The sequence below is a fragment of the Lichenostomus cassidix genome, chromosome 17, assembly GCF_008360975.1.
Source record: "Lichenostomus cassidix isolate B80296 chromosome 17, HeHo_3.0, whole genome shotgun sequence".
In the NCBI taxonomy this organism is placed as follows: Eukaryota; Metazoa; Chordata; class Aves; order Passeriformes; family Meliphagidae; genus Lichenostomus; species Lichenostomus cassidix.
Window position 1 is genome coordinate 5,319,093 of NC_139497.1, and position 16,579 is coordinate 5,335,671.

General features: G+C 43.9%; 1 protein-coding gene across 1 annotated transcript in view; it reads right to left on the reverse strand.

Moving 5' to 3' along the window:
• The window catches only part of NUP188 (nucleoporin 188), a 25,102-nt gene continuing 8,523 nt past the window's right edge, over positions 1 to 16,579 (reverse strand). The window contains exons 15-44 of the mRNA XM_085077068.1: positions 16,060 to 16,186; positions 15,781 to 15,936; positions 15,288 to 15,414; positions 14,581 to 14,668; positions 14,425 to 14,501; positions 14,153 to 14,267; positions 13,703 to 13,823; positions 13,444 to 13,510; positions 12,874 to 13,002; positions 12,588 to 12,721; positions 12,085 to 12,191; positions 11,095 to 11,301; positions 10,506 to 10,675; positions 10,103 to 10,172; positions 9,438 to 9,505; positions 8,622 to 8,817; positions 8,040 to 8,117; positions 7,612 to 7,697; positions 7,000 to 7,145; positions 5,704 to 5,885; positions 5,111 to 5,311; positions 4,388 to 4,480; positions 4,052 to 4,210; positions 3,709 to 3,846; positions 3,229 to 3,303; positions 2,342 to 2,551; positions 1,532 to 1,663; positions 1,353 to 1,423; positions 1,032 to 1,161; positions 1 to 846 (exon numbers count right to left, since the gene is read on the reverse strand). Of these exons, the coding sequence (XP_084933194.1) occupies positions 676 to 846; positions 1,032 to 1,161; positions 1,353 to 1,423; positions 1,532 to 1,663; positions 2,342 to 2,551; positions 3,229 to 3,303; positions 3,709 to 3,846; positions 4,052 to 4,210; positions 4,388 to 4,480; positions 5,111 to 5,311; positions 5,704 to 5,885; positions 7,000 to 7,145; positions 7,612 to 7,697; positions 8,040 to 8,117; positions 8,622 to 8,817; positions 9,438 to 9,505; positions 10,103 to 10,172; positions 10,506 to 10,675; positions 11,095 to 11,301; positions 12,085 to 12,191; positions 12,588 to 12,721; positions 12,874 to 13,002; positions 13,444 to 13,510; positions 13,703 to 13,823; positions 14,153 to 14,267; positions 14,425 to 14,501; positions 14,581 to 14,668; positions 15,288 to 15,414; positions 15,781 to 15,936; positions 16,060 to 16,186 (3,831 nt within the window). The 3' untranslated portion in view covers positions 1 to 675. The remainder of the gene's footprint in view (positions 847 to 1,031; positions 1,162 to 1,352; positions 1,424 to 1,531; positions 1,664 to 2,341; positions 2,552 to 3,228; positions 3,304 to 3,708; positions 3,847 to 4,051; positions 4,211 to 4,387; positions 4,481 to 5,110; positions 5,312 to 5,703; positions 5,886 to 6,999; positions 7,146 to 7,611; positions 7,698 to 8,039; positions 8,118 to 8,621; positions 8,818 to 9,437; positions 9,506 to 10,102; positions 10,173 to 10,505; positions 10,676 to 11,094; positions 11,302 to 12,084; positions 12,192 to 12,587; positions 12,722 to 12,873; positions 13,003 to 13,443; positions 13,511 to 13,702; positions 13,824 to 14,152; positions 14,268 to 14,424; positions 14,502 to 14,580; positions 14,669 to 15,287; positions 15,415 to 15,780; positions 15,937 to 16,059; positions 16,187 to 16,579) is intronic.

Sequence of the window (16,579 nt, forward strand, 5' to 3'; positions counted from 1 at the left end):
TGCTGTCTATAAAGGTTTTAATATCAGTATAAATAGGGCACAGTTACAAAAAACTGCAAGACTGGAGCAATGGAATTTTGACATAAAAACCTTAAGTGAGGCCTTGCTCTTCAGAAACACACACAACACACAGACTGCAGGGTGAAGGGAAGGCGTGAGCACACATACATCATCGTGCCTTGAACCATTCAGTACAAAAATAGCAGTAGAAAGATGGTCTCTGAATTGCTGGCTGATCCCTTGGGTGTGCCTTAGCTGGACTCCACGTGGGAGAGGCAGATTGCACCTTGTGTTAGGAGCAGAGTTAATGCCCAGCAGAAATTGTCTCCTCTCTCCATCCAGCCACAGCTGCCCCAAGTGAGGTACAAGCTATAAAAATAAAGGTTTTGACTGTTCAGTGCTTGTACCCAGCCAGGATACTCTGGCAGACAGAGTGAGCAGGCTGTGCACGTGGGCTGGTCACCAGAGAGCCAGCTGGGCTCTCCTTACGTTCACTCTGCTCCCGGGTGGCAAGAGTTCCATGGGATCTCACTGCTCAGGTGACACCACTGCCCACACCTGGCCTCCCTCCCTTTGCAGCCCTTGTTACAGCTCTGTCAAAGGTGATGCCTTCTGTGGTGGACGTGAATTGTTCTGCTGCAAGTCCTGACAAGGGAGGCAGGGCCAGGACGGGATCTATCTCTGCACATGCCGGACAAAGGCCTGCACGAGCTGAAACAAGGGCTCCTGCCCCTCTGGACCCAACTTGGAGGCAGACTTTCCTTGGGGAGAGGGAAGGACCCCACCGGCAGGTGAAGAGGGACCACCCCGGCGGAAGTAACGGGACAGGCTGGAGAGCAGCGTACTCTGAAATTAGAGCGTGTAACAAGTCAGCTTCTTTCCACCCCATGCCCTCTCCCTCCCCAAACAGGGTGCCATGGCACAGGAATATGCCAGTATGTGCAGCCCAAGGCTGTTCACTCATGCTGGGAAATGGGCAGCCACAGACAAGACACATTGAACAGTGAGAGAGGACAGCACAAGGTGCTCACCAGCTCCGAGCTGAGCTCCTGCTTCATCCGCTGCTTGTCCCGGGGGTGCACAGCTGGGTCCCGCAGGTACCGAACAGCCTGGGAGATGAGCAGGTAGAAACAGTTTTCCATTGTAAACATGAGCAGAGACCTGTGCAAAGAAATACAAATCAGCAGGAGCCAGAAAGGTCAGAACATTCTGGTTTCCAGGTCAGTTGCTGAAAGACTTTACATACAAGCGATGTACAAAGCTACATAAATGCCTCTAAACTTCGGTTCTGATCTGAGGAGCTCTGAGTTCTGCTGCTTGGCTGTAACTGCATCAAGTAACTAAAAACTTACTTGAGGGTTTTGGTTCCCTCTTGCATATTCAGCCCCGCAGCCTGAGGGAAAGGTTCCTTCTTCTTATCCATCTGCAAGGGAAAAAAAGACAGGCATTAGAGACAGGAGATACAAAATAATTACTCATGCTCTGGGATCATTGCAACTGCCATGCTCCCAGACAGGGAAAGGGTAAGTACCTCTCCCAGCATGTTCAGGGCCACATTGACTGTGGCAAGGAGGGTCCCAAAGGAAGGTGCAACGTCCGAATCAAAGGCTGGCGTGGTGAAACTCAAGACAAAGAGCACATTGTACTCAGCAAGGTCCAACGACTGTGGAGGAACAGAAAGAGGAGTGAGACCCCTGAGGACATGAGCATGGTGTTGCCATAGGAACAGGAATACCCAGTCCCTTATCATGCTTTTTATATGAAGAAATAGCAGCACTGTGATAATTTCCCAATTCTCAGGTGTACAGCTGGAGCAGTAAAGTGTCCTGTACAGCACTGCACAACTAGACTCCATGGCTCCCCTCACACAGCTGCCATCACTGGCACATCAAGGTACTGGCTGCTCCCAGAGGCACAGAAGGACGTTCCCTATTTAACAGTTAGCAGCAGGACACTGCCAGAATCAAGAATTAAACCTTATTTTTCTGAACTGGAAGACCAGGCATTGGGTCACACCACCATGGGAGGATGACAAGAGGATTTTTCTTGAAGAATGGTGTACTGAAGGTACAAACCAACTGGGTTATGGTTTGCTTCACTAATGTCACACATACACAGCCTTGTGTAGGTCACACAAAAGCTCAGCCAAGTCTTCTCTTCACACTGATTCCTGTGTGCCTGATTCCCAAGGGAAACTCCTTGTGTCCTGCCTTCCTGCTCCGTGCAGAACAGCAGACAGGTATACAGTGGGGTCATTGAATCAAGCAGGACACAGAGACCCAAAACAACCCTGAAAATGGTGTAAATGCCCTCTGTAGAGAGCAGCACCTCTTCTCCCCACCTGGTCAAGGAGGATCTGGCAGACATCAGGAGTGAAATGGCGCAGGGCAGCGAGAGACTTGCTGAGGATTTTGAGGAGGCTGTACTGCACTGTGAGCAGGGCCTTCTGCTCTGCTGCCTCTGACTCGGGGCTGGGGTGCTTGGAGGAGGCCTGCGGATTACGCTGCACTCTGGGAGTGACGCTGGATGGAAGGGAATCACCATTTTTTGTCTGTGGAGAAAGAAAAAGTCTTGAATGCAGATATTATTTTGCACTAAGACAAATGTTTTGAGGGAAAAAAAATGCTGTGAACAAAGAGAATGAGGAAATAAGGCACCCAAAGTCTGTCACCTGCTGAGAATTTACACTTGGTGTGGGCTGGGGAGACACTGCATTGCAGGGAGGCAGCTGCAGAGGCTGTTTAGATTCCACACTCTGGAAAAACAATGATCAAGACACCAAGCCTGAGCCATGCTCATGGACCACAGCAGCAGCAATGCATCATCTCCACCTCGTGCATCTAAAGATGTCCCAAGAACAAGAACTATCTCCCTTTAACAAATTAAATCAAATCAAGGACACCAGGTCCACAGTGGCTAATGAAAGGCACTCCAGACTCCTACAGCAATGCAGCCTCCTTGCTGCATTGTATTATGATAAGAACACCATTCAGCACAGGCTGCTGATTATTTAGGACTCGCTTTACACAGTCCAGAGGTTTTCAGAATCCAGACAGCTCTTTGCACTTTTTTTTTTTTTTGCTGTGAAGAAATGCAAATCCTAACTGTTGATGGCTGTCAATAGTCACAAGGATTATCAACAATCCATTCAATATCCAAGACCCTTGATACTCAATAACACATGAGCATGGGCATGCAACACTTTAAAGTTTGGGGTAGGATTCTCACCTGCAGGTAGTGCTGGAGCATTTTGCGGCTGTGCAGGAGGGAGGTACAGGCCTGGCACAGGTAACACAGATTCACCTGAAAGATATAAAGGCAGGGAGAAATCTCATAAAAGCTCAAACCCCATCTATTCACTACTATGACTGGAAGCTAGAAAACCCAAACAGAGCACTGTGATTATAAAGGATCCACACAGTCTTTTAACTTCCCAGTATTTTCTTGAAATCAGCTGGCACTAAGAACTGAAAGTAAGACACTGAATTCTGCAAGTTACTTTTCCAAGCTATCACTTCTCTCTCTCCAAGAGCTACATTTCCTCACTCAAGACAAGGTACTGACAGAATAGGCAGTTAAATAACCTCAGTTGTAATTCCCATTAAAGGAATGGTAATAAAAAAGTGATATAGTGCCATTTCTCTTAAGACATCCAAATCCCTGCAGTCCAAGACAATATATTATCCACAGCAATATCCTGATTCCTACCTGCATGTCCCTCATAAGCTGTGGCAGGTGGAAATGCCATTCCTTTGTGAAATTTGAGAGCTGAAGAATGAAGCCAACAGTGTGATCGGCCTCTTCCAGACAGGCCAAGCTCTGCACAGTCCGTACTGCATTCAGGCACTGGGAAGGAGAGAGAAGTAAATCAGGGATGTGACAGATAGGGACAGATGGGATAACATCCCATCCTCCTCTCACAGTTATTTCCACTGTAACCCTTCCCAAGGCAGGAGTGACTTTTCAATGCTTCTGCCTTTTCTGACTAATTTCCACTGTTGTTGGAACAGAGGAGCCAGGCTAACCAGCACAGAGAAAGTTCGTGGCACACCTGAAGGATCCTCTCTTGATGGACACCCACAAAGTCCAGTGCTTCTGTCAGGAAGTTGTATCTCAGTGTCTTGAGAAGACGTTCCATCAGGGACATGGAGAGGCGATAGACCCCAGGCCAGGAGGGGGCATCCAGGGACTTCCGGGATGAAGCAGATGTCTGAACAAATCACAGACAAAAATAAGCTATTTATTTCCCTCCACACCATTCTGGCAGTATCCAGTCTTTAGGGGTGGCCCCTGTCCCCTGAGAGGGCACTGCTCCAGCCACAGCCTGCAAGGAGATGGGAAGCTCTCCAGGCACATTCCCACCTGGAATGAAGGAAGCAGCACCCACCTGAATGGCTCCATTCGTGCTGAGCTGGTAGACGCTCAAGAGGGGCAGGCAGACACTCTGGGTGACACCAGCTCCAGCCATTGCTGCTGCTCCCTACAACAGAGTACAGTTGGAATCTGTGTCTCTGCTCTCTGAGACTGAAGAAACTTGTGTTGCAGTAAATACTTCTGTGCTTCGTACTGTCACCAGCCTTTTACAGAACTTTCATCTACACACATTTCTATGTAGTTAGAAGTTCAATATCAAGAAAAGTAAAATCTAACCTGCATAACCACTCCAAATCCCATTTATCACCTGTTTTGCTATGTACATAAGCTTTGCAAAGGGTTTGGAACAACCTTGCTTTCACCTAAAGCCCCACGCAAGTTAAATTTGTAATAGATAAATAACACTTTACTAGAACTAATGAGGAAGCAGGTTCCAACACTCAGTGCTGGTTTAACAAGAGGGTATTTGGATTGCAGAATCCATTCAGTGAAAGTGCCTGTTCTAAATGACATGTCTGGCTGGCACAGCTTTTCCAAGACATCTCACCATGGAGAACAAGGCACACTAAACAGGTCTAAATACAGGACCTACTGCTTGACAGCCTCCAAAAAAAACCCTTTATCTACAGCTCATTGTTCAGCTGCATTGCAGACAGGATAATGAGATAAAAAATGAGACAGACTTTTCTTATTCAAAGTGTACAGCTATGTGCTCTCACTTCTCTGCATCACTCACCTGCTGAGTCCTTGCTAAGGTCAGCAGCAAATGTAACGAGGCCTCTGTAAAGTGAAGGTTTTGTTTAACTCTCAGGCTGATCTCCAGCGCAGCAAAGATGGTAGGAAGCACAGGGACTTTCCTGGTAATCTGCAGCCAGTAGTCTCCATCTTCATCCACCTCACAGAGCTCCTTAGCCAGGTGCAGACCCAGAACACATACCTGCAGTGACAAGAAAAGGTAGGTAAGTACAGTGCTATACCAAGAAAAATCTTAAAAGCATTTACTATCACAACCTGAAGTTCAATCATTCTCAGAAGCATAAATGAAGGCTCCTGGTATCCCTCACATTATACTCTGCACACCTCTTGGCTGCATTAGCACTTGTGACAATGTTTTTTAGCACAGATCTGAAGGAGAGGCAGCAAAAATCAATTTCCCAGACTGATATGAGCAAAAAAAAAAAAAAAAACCATGGAGTAATTCTGAAATAGAAACTGCTGAAATTTCCTTTGAAAGCCAGCAAGCTGCAAGGGAAAGTTGTTCCAAGCATCATGACACTTTTGTCTAGTGAGAAGAAACAAGGCTGCAGAGCAGATGAACAGGTCCTTTACCCCATCTCGCTGGTCTTTGTGCTTAACTCGAGAGGCATCATCTGTCTCCATGCTGTCCTTGTCATCTGCAGCATCTCCCAAGGTCAGGCTGTGCCTCGTCTGGTCCAAAAGCGCAATGACCTCATCCTGGAGAGTCTCACACACGCTCAGCACCAGCTGGGGGTACTGGGGGATGTCATTCACTGTGACACACAACAGACACCAGTTAACACACAGTCCTTGGACTCAGGTTTCCAGTTTAACTGGTAACATCACTGAGCCACATTTCTTGGAATCAGCATTTATTCTGTTCTTATTTCAAAACCTACAGAACAATGTGAGGAACTGTGACTAAGTCAGATGTTTAAGCCTACAAGGATATAATAACAGATTATAGTCATCTGGACAACAAAAACATGTGGTTTTACCGAGAAGTCATATAAACTCATGACATGTCAAAACACTAATCAAGTACTACTATGAACAGATTATTCCACCACAGCAATTCCCACCCATTGCTCCACACTGCTGGTACCAACCCACGCAGATTGGGTGCAGTCTATGGTCTGTGAGTCCATATAAATACTACATTCTTATGAAAACCATTATAATAAATTGCACCACCTTTTACCAGCATGACTAGAAACTCAAATTCAACAGCAAAGAAAACAATTAGAACCAAAACAATCCTCCCCTTCCTATTTATTTTCCAAAACATACAGGCTTGCAGAGCCAAAGCAGTGGGACGAGGAACACACAGACAACCTTACACACTTTTCATCACAGTTGCCTCTGTATGTGTTGCATAGAGAAATACTGCCCAGATTCCTCTGAGGGTCTTCAAGTGCTACTGCAATGCCAGATGCTCCACAAGGGACAGGAGTAATGACCAGACTGGTTTCTCTGGTTTGTAACAAAATGTACCCTTTCTTGTCTTTGAATCTTTTGTTATCTTTAACTAGAAATCAATGTCAGAATCTAAGCTCTCCAGTCACTCTGTGAGACAGTCTAATTAGGGGGTCCCCCCACAGAACCACTGAGCTGTTTCCAAAAACACACAGGAACCAAACTGATCAGAGGTTATTGTCAGAAAAATACAAGAGAAGGGAAGACATGGACATAGAGTGAATGAATGATACACCTCACCTCTTTCCAAAACTAGCTAAAGAAAGGAAGAAAAAAGAAGTGCCACAGGCTGGTAACTACATCCAGCACCCTGCACTGTTACCAGCACCCTACGTGTGTTTATCTTGCACATGCTGGGTGTAAAGTGTGTTCAGCCCTGGCACCTCGACACCTGCACATGCACCACCTCACCTTTCATCTCCTTCATTTGCAGAACAGTGATAAGAGCTGAGAACACTTTGGCTTTGGTTTTCTCCATCATCTGCTGATCTGCCTGTAGTACTCCCTCCAGAATCTGCGTCAAGGAGTTTATGATTTTATCCACAGAACCCAACTCGCTGACAACAAAAAGGGAGAGCTCTTCAGATTAGACAAGATCCCTCAATAAATATATTGGCTTGACTGAGCTGTGTGGATCTTAAGTTATATGACTCCCACAAATAAAAGCAGTTCTTCCAAGTAAAGAAGAACTTGGAAGATCTCACTAAAGACATTCCACAGAATGAGGGAATGCATTTTCCCTTCTCTGTGAGAATGAGAGTGAGAAAGCAGGACTAACTATCACAAAAGTTCTTTTGGTGCTTTTCACCAGCAAGCAGGAAACCAAATAAACTGTATTGTTACTAGAGATTTCTTAGAATTTCAGCAACAACCAAGAGACATTTGACATCCCAAAAGAAAATACAGTAAGCCTTCCGTTTTCTCCCCAGATCACTATGGGATTCTCATTAAAGCAAAACAAACACAACCTCCCAAGTTTTTATTTCTAGCAATGACTAATAATTATCCAAACAAAGTACCTACCTTTTCCACTGCTTAAGCAGGATTAGAAGAAGGGTACACAGCATAGATCCCAGCTGCAGACAGGACACTGACATGGGAACTTGGAGCTAAAAAGAAATATTGCAAGACTTACAGCTGGTACAGTCACATGTGAAAATACTTCAGAAATGCTCAGCCCAAGCACCATCACCAAATGACCAGGTTTGTTCTTCAGCAGCACTGAAGGGGCCAGAGACAGTAACCCTGCAGGGTCACTCAGTAGTGACAAAAAATGACACATACAAAATAAAGATGTAAGCAGCTCATCAGTTCAGGGAGACTGTTTCAGCCCAATTTCACAGGACCTAAAAACCCCTATGATTACAAGCATCTGCAGAAATAGAAGCCCTCATAGTACAAAGAATATAAGCAATTAGGAAACGAAAAAACTGATAGGAAGCTGCACCTACCAAAACCTTGGTGCCATTTAGGACATCTAGGAACAACTGCTGATGAACTGCAGAATCAGTCAGATGCATGATATCCGCCTAAATCCACCAAGATAAAGATCATCAGCACAACAAAAGATGCATCTTCTAAACTGCCTAAAATCAGTTTACTGTTTTAATTTGTTACTTTAAGAATCCATTAAATTTTATAGCTGCTGAGCTCTACAGAAATCACTTTAGTCCTACATTAACCACTGACAAGAAGTTGGCAATGACTAATTCCCTAATGGTGTATCCTTGCCTCATTTGACACATGAAAAGCTCATCAGGATTAGAGAATTACTTAGAACCCCTCTACAAATTATTTGCTACCTCCTTCCTCTGCTGAGAGGACAATATGCTCATTTTGATCAAACAGCAAAACACCACCCACTCTAACCTCTTGCACCATGCTCGTGCCAACCTGTGCTGTGTTCACACACAAAAAAAATCTGAAAGAAAAAAACAGTGAATTCTGCTCAGCTGGCCCTAGGAAGCTGCTGACATTGTATTATTCAAAATGTTGATTTCAGACTCTCATGCAAGATACGAGGCAGCCCTTACATGGCTTGTGGAGATGATGAGCAGCATCCGCCAGGCTGAGATGAGCATTTGGTACTCAGTGATGGAGGTACAGCTGGTGCCCTCGGTCTCTGCCACGTGCTGTGCCAGGGACTTCACGTACTCTGACCAGTAGGCAAAGCGCTTCTTGGTGGAGAAATTCTTCAGCGTGTCTTTCAGGGACTGATCCAGTGAGCCCCTGACCAAATCAAGAGGAGAAGTTATCTTCATTTATTCTTGGGTCAGAAAATATACTTCTTCTGAGAGTTAGGGAGGAAAGCCAAGGACACAGCTTGCAAGTGAAGGTTATTCCATATATTAGACCTGTGCAGGGAATCCCACTTTTTGCATCAAATATGAAGGAAAAACATGATCCCTGAAGAAAATCTATGATTTTTCTTTTTAAACCAGAGATTTTAGTTAATCGTGACTTTTCAACATATGAAACAGCTGTTATGTTCAGGAAAACAAATCAAGTGGGAGAAAACTACTAAATATGATTCAATCACTACAGAAGGTTTAATCAGCTTAGTTGACAATTAGTTTTAAAAAATACTGTATATTCTTATTCCAGGATACAAGGAAAATACTAATACATTCTCACCTAAAGGCTGCAAAAGCACTGTAATATCCTTCTGCAATTGGTGATTGCAAGAATCTCAAATGAATCTTTGTAATGTGTTCACAAATCACTCCCAGATTTTCATAGGATTACATGTGCTTTGTCCCTCAAAGCCCACATGGTGTATCAAGAGTAAACACACACAGTTTAGATATCTAAAAAGGACAGGGATGAAGGAGAGACTACCAAAGACTCACTTGACAACATAGTAGATCTCCAAGCAGATGATTTTCATTATTAAGGCACAGGTATCCAAGACACTGAGCTATGAAGACAAAAGAAGAATCAAAATCTGAGCTCTGCAGAGCAAGTGGAATTCTGATTTATCCCTACCCATCCATTGGGATGGCTGATACTCCAGCTCTGCAGGAGGCTTGTTTCTCCCACAATAGCAATAGTTATGTCATTTTGACCATGGACTGGTGGCAATAAGCTCAGAATGATGTGCTCAAGGCAGAATTCAAACGTTTGAGTGAGAGCACAGGGCTTTCAGAATGAAGGGAAAAACTCCTACAGAAAGGAAGAACAAGAACCTAACTGATTCCTCCATTGACACCAGTCAGCTTAAGCCCACAATATGGGTACACTTCAGACAGAACTTTCCACAGTGAGTGTTACCACAGATGTCAGTAATCTATTTTTTTTCCCATCATTGAATAAAGAGCAGAGAATTTCAAAAGAAAGTTCATTGCTGCCCAGTCTCTGAAAAGCCAGACAGCATTTGATTCATCTCCTGCCTGTGTTTAACCCACTTGGTCACAGCTTCTTTTAGGAAGCTGCAATGAGAGGGAACAGCCACACACATCACTTAGCTTTTCTGAGAACTACATAATTCCCTTCATTTTGTTTGGATGTAACTCACCTCTGATGATTCAGAAGGTGGAGGAAGGGTCCCAAAGAGGGGATTAGTCAAATTTTCCCAAAACTTTGGTCTAAAAGACAAAACCAAAAGTAATATCAGTTATCTCCCCCATGCCACATGTCTAGCAGCACCTTGAGTGCTCCAAACATTGTCAAAAATACACTTAGGTAAGTACACGTTTATTTAGCTTTGTATAAAAGGAACAGAAATATATTTGCTTCTGACACATTGGGGCTTCTCATCTTCCACATTCAAAGCCCACACACTGCATACCCTCACCAGGTATGTGCTCACCAGGGCACACATTGACTAAGATGCAAATGTCCCTGAAAAGTCTGGCAAACCAAAGGAAGTGTTTTGCAAAAGTGGAAGGCAAATGCCTTGTAGAGGAACACCAACTCACTTTGTCCTCAGCACGAGCATGGCGCTGTCACGACGGTCCTGCCACAGGGCATGCAGGAAGGCGATGGCAGCACGGTGCAGGAGGGGAGGGCACCAGTACCTCTCCTGCTGCTTGGAGTCAATAAGCTCTAGCACCACTTGGAGGCAACTCCACTCCCCCAAGCTGAATTCCTAATGCAAAAGGAGACAAGAGGTTATAATGCTGAAGAATTATATTGTCCATTGTACCCAAATCTTTAGCTTTCTCACTGCCAGAGTATCATGAGTGTCATGAGTGTTTTAAGGTTGCTCAAAGAACAGCACACAGAGTCAAGAGAGCAGGTTACAGGCAACCTTGGTCTTAGTGAATGTTCTTTTGCTAACTCAGTATCTGCCTTGAAATATTGGGGAAGGTTCCTCTGTGGTTACAGGGAAAGAGAAATTGGGATAGCACTGCATCCATTAAATGCAAGTACAACCTGCATGTATTTTTGCAATCTTTACTTTAAGCACAACAGGTTACAAGTAAGAACTATCAGATTTTAGCATTCAGTGCCACAATACTGCAACAAAAGGCTAGTGAGTCTTTGGGCAAGTATCTGCTGTCATACCTTTGACCCATCACTGCCATCCTTCACTTCCAAGTTCAGGAACAGCTCAATGAGCCCAGGTTGTGTCTCCACTGCAACTGTGAGGAACTCCAGGATCATGACCTTGATGCGCATGTCCTCGATCTTGCTCTGCAGGTGGGTGAGGAAGGCGTCGCGGATGGCAGCAGCATCACTGCCCAGGCAGGCGTACACGGACATGGGAGCAACCTGCCCATGGAAACAAACATCAGAGGGAACAATAACCATGCTGTAGAGAATGCTTAATGTCTATATAAGAGGTGATTTGTATTGTATTGAAACTCTGAAATATTTAATATTGAATCTATGAACATATCAAAGTAAGTTGTCATTAAATGGGAAGAAACGGGAAGAAACATGACAAGCAATCCTAACTTTCCTCTTTGACAATTCTGCTCTATTCTCACCTATTTCTCACAGGTTATAAAAAGAAATAGAAAGGGTAAAGAGAAAAACAGTTCCAAGATTACATTTCTTGAAATAAATAAGCCTGGATCTAGATGTATATCCTTTAAGGAAACTACAAATATTCAGAAGTTTAGCAGACAAAAAGAGTAAGTCTAAAAGGCTTTGTAAGTCTAAAAGTTGAAAAGTCCTGATAAAAACTGAAATAGGATCCTCTTCTCAATAAGATGTTAAAATTCCAGCTAGAAAGGTCTAGGTATTTAAGAGTGTGACTTGAGAAAGCCACTGAAAAATTGCAAATAGCTTGCAGAAAACACCTCACTCAAGAGATGCCTCTCAGTAAGTGCTGAGTGACTTCTGAAACAGCAGAAGATCACAATACTAAATGGCCCTTTAAATGATTTTTGATGTGCCCTAACTTACAGCTGTCAGTTCACCCTGCTTCAACTGACTTGCACTAAGCCCCCTGATACAAAAGAATCCTGAAGAAATTATTTTGAAAAAAATTCAGTGGTGGATTTAATCACATGGGGAGAAGCAAAGGAGCACTGGTGTGTCTTATCTTACTGTAGCCAGTCGTTTGAGCAGCTGGATGGCCAGGCGTGGAAGTGCAGGGTCGTGCTTGTGGTAGATGTATTTGGCCAAGACAGCAATAAGGTTGTTTCCATGAGCACCTGGAGAGAATACAAATATAATCAAAGAGAAGAAACAGCAGCAAGATGTAACTATTTACCAGATAATGATTTCCACAGCAGAAGATGAGAACTTGGTTAGTCTCCCAAAAGAACAAGGTCTGGGTCCAGCCAGAGGCACAAACAGTAGCTGATTTAGTATGTTCTGTAATTACACTAATCTCATTACAAAGCAGCAAACAATAAGCCATGTTTGATTAATCCTTTAAAAGCTGTCCCAGAGGGAAAGAATGCCTTAGATGAGGGAGAAGAGGCCTTCTCCCATAAGTAGCAACCACTTTTTGTAACCTAGAAACCTTAACTACTGTTTGTAATGAGACACACACTGCCATTTGCAGACCACCCAAAAGCACAGCTGCCCCAGGGAGCAGTACCCACCATGCTGAGTGAGCGCCTGCTCTAAGGGAGACACCACACTGGACGGGGGCTTCAGCCGGATGACGTTGTTGGTAACTGAGAACGCCAGCTTAACTGTCTGGATCAGCAGCTGGCCTTGGCCTTGGGACTCATCACTGTTTCCAAAGAAAAACCAAAGTAAGCAACTGTGTTCACAACCAGCATTTATTATTTGCACAACATTCAAAGAGGAAATTCCATCAGGGTTACGAGACATTTTCACCCAGGCAGCACACAGAAGCTGCCCAAACAGCTGCACCCCACTCACCTGCTGGACTGGGAGGCCATCACCATGTCAATGGTGTCCACCCCAATTCCCATGATGTTAATGACAGCTTGCCCTGCCTCCGTGTTGGCCAGGCTGAAGATGCACAAGGACTGCAGGCTGGGGGCATTGCTGTGACACAAAGACAGGACAGTGTCACCACGAGCACTACTGGCATTTTGCCACACTGCACTTAGGAAACTACCACAAAGTAATCTCTTCACTTTTACACCCGTAATGATCCTTCCTTTACTCTCCCTTCTGCTTACACCAGAGTGAATACACCAAACAGGAAAGTGGATGACAGTCTGACCCAGGAAATCTATGTACACTTTTCTTTTTTTTTTTTTTTCCGCCCAGGAGTTCTAGAAACCAATGTGGTTTGCATTATCTGTCCCTAATCCTTTTCTTCCCTTCCTGTACTCAGTAATGCAGCAAAGAGCTGAAACCAGCCCTACACAGCTATGCCAGCTCCCTCCTAGTCATTTGAGTTCAAAAACTGAAGCAAAATGACAGTGATTCCTGCACTGCAAACTCGGCTAGTGCAGGTGTGAGACACGTCATCTGTCTTACCTGCTGCGAGGATCCATTTCAGGGCATAAGTTCAGTATAGCATGGATCAGCTGCAGAATTAGGCACCCTGAAACAGAGATAAAATGGACTACTCAGTTTTTGAGAACTTTTGCCTAGTTCCTACTATTTTCAAACAAATCACAGCACCTAACAATACCAGGAGATGTACAGTGCAGATCCCAAATGGCTGCTAGAAAAGAGAAGGCAGATCAAACCCTTTATTCCCTTCTCCTCCTACTCCCCCTTTTAACATCCTTACCGATTTTCTCTCTCACTCCATGAGAGTTGTATCTCCATTTGTGGTAATTTGGTAACATTTCCTTCAGGACAAACACAATGCAGGGCACCAGGCCTTGGCTCTGGGTGCTACCAAGTTGTCCCTAGGAGAAACAGAAATGTTATTTAACCAGGAGGTGGACAAGAAAACTTTCTGAGGAAGATACTCATTATCTTTGAAGTGTGAGAAAACCATGGAACATGGGAACATAGATTTACAAGCAATTTCTAGTCATTTGAGAGGACTCAAAAGGGTTTTTTGTAAGAATTATATCAGAGAAAGCACAAACAGCAGTGCAGAAGGGAGTGTCAAGCAGAGATTACTGAGAGATCCCTGCTGCACAGAGATTGATCTCAGACAGGGCTGTATTTCACTTTCCAATCATAACAGCTCAGGGCTGGTGTCGCATCAGAGCATTCCAGAAGCACTCACCCGGACAAGAGTTGTTACCAGGTTCAGGAAGGAGATGGTAACACTGTACTCGCCTTGGGGCTGCTCCATGCTCATCAATAGGTTTCCATAGCCCCCAGCATTCATTCCCTCTGCACTGTGAAATCAACAATAGGGTTCATCACATGAACAGCAGGATTCTGACGTGAGTGAGAGACATCAGGTGCAAAGATTGCACACTGGCAAAAAGTTCTTATAGCATGTTATGAATAGGTTAGGCAAAAAAAAAAAAATGGGGTGAGGAACATGAATACCTAATCATGTGATTCATACTGGACAGTGGATTGGCAACAAATGGCAAGAAGCCTGTGTGGTGAAGGTCAGTCCAAACCTGCAAGAGAAGAGGTACAGATGCTCATTCTCATTTACATATAAATATACTAGTTCTCACCAGCACGTCCTTTCCTCACCTTGGCTGGCATCCGAGCAGCCAGGACTGTCAAGCAATTGACACAAGAAGCAATAACATCCACAGGAGGAGAGATTACAGTTGTTAGCCTACAAAAGAGAAACAGCATGCATGAAAAGCACTGCCACCTGTGGTCTAGCCGTTATATTGGTTTTTTAATCAAAAAAGCTTCCTTCTCTCTCACTCAAGTACACATGCATAAAACTTAAGCAGGTAAATACAGACACCAGAGTCTGCACTTTCAGTCTAGACTTGCCTCCCCCTCACACCTGAGTCAGATCAATTTACTGCCATAGGCAAGGCTGGCAAGACAGCAGGTTGTCACAGCAAACAGTAATTATACAGATGAACATCAATTCCCAGGCAGTTAACTCTGGGAGGAGTTAATAAGTACAACTGTTTTAAAACCTAGGAGTTACTGCTCTAATGCTATGTTTTATCCTCCTTCCATGTAAATATAGCTACTAATAAAAACTGCCTTTAGAGGGATAAAATTGCACACCTTTCAGGAAAAAAGTAGAAGAGGGGCCATTCTGCTGCATCAAAATATTAAACTGTGTGTAACCAGAACAGTTGTGAGAGCTGAACACCAATATTGGAGAGTTCAAGCACTGCCACACATCTTGTAAAGCTCTTGGCAAAATAAGCAATCAGCCATTCTTTCAGATCATTCTATCTGCTCAGGTACCTCTGCTGTCAGTGACTCACCTCTGAAGGAGCATGTAGATTCGTGATGTGATTGGCAGAAGACAATCTGCTATTGATACATCAGTGCTGATGACTTTATGAACCAGATCAATTATGGGCTTGACCCTCTGGCAATGCTGAATCACATCTGGGCAAAGAAAATCAAACATCAGAATGCAAAATTGTACTTCAGCAGTAATCAAACCTGGAACAATGCACATTTATCTTACCACATATCTTCATGATTCAAAACCATCCATCTCCCATATCAAAAACCATTTATTAATCTATCTAAATTTTTCCCTCATCTAAAATGTATCTCATTTAACTATATGCTCTTGGCCTTTTGCAGTGAATTTTACAGAATAATAATAATCATCATCATCATAATTAGGTTTCTGAGAAAGTATTCCACGCTCTTTCGAAAGTACTCAGAGTTGTTCAGTCCTACTACTAACCTAAAATCGATACCAATTAATTATTTATTCTCTTTTATACTCCCAGCGTGTCTCACCTGCTGTTGACACAACATGGAGCAGCATCTCAATCTCACAGGTGAACAGAGTCCAGCTGCTGTAGGAATACTCCCACCGTACCAAATAAGCTCGATCATCCAGCATCACTTGGCCCACTGTTCCCTGAGGTATCCGTAGATTGGTTTGACCTAGTCCTAAAGATTGAAGAAGCAGATGAAATAAAGTCACAAATTTACCCATGAGTTAGAAGCCAGGTAAAGAGAAACTAAATTCCCCAAAGCATTTCAGTACAAAAAGGTGAAGTGCAGTTTCCTTACCAAGAGGATAGAGGAGCTTTGGAGCCTGTCTTCGCCAGAGTGTGCCGTCTTCGTGGGAGATCACATCTGGAGGTTTGTGCTTGTACAGCTCAATATAGAAGGACATTTTATCCAGGAAACTGTAAACCTGCATCAGAGAGAGCTTCACCAACACAGCCAAAGAGCCAGAGCTTCTTAAAAATTTATCAACCAGGTCACTTCCAGGAATTGGCAAGTTTTCTTAGTGCTTCTTCAAGTTTTCTTAAAGTGTAAATATCTTTCTAATACCTCAACCCTACCAAAACATTATTACACAGGCCACATGTTCAGACAAGTCTCATCTGATGAATCAAGAAAGTACCACCTAAAAATTAGTCAACATCTTAATCTTCAGCTATTAAAGATGTACAGTTTTCTAAAAGCCAGAAAGCAGTGTCCTGCTACAGCACAGGATTCTGAAGGAGTCCTGTCCACTGTTCTTAGACAAAAGCTTAATGTCTGTCACCAAAGACTACAGTTGAGATAAACACATGTAATGGAA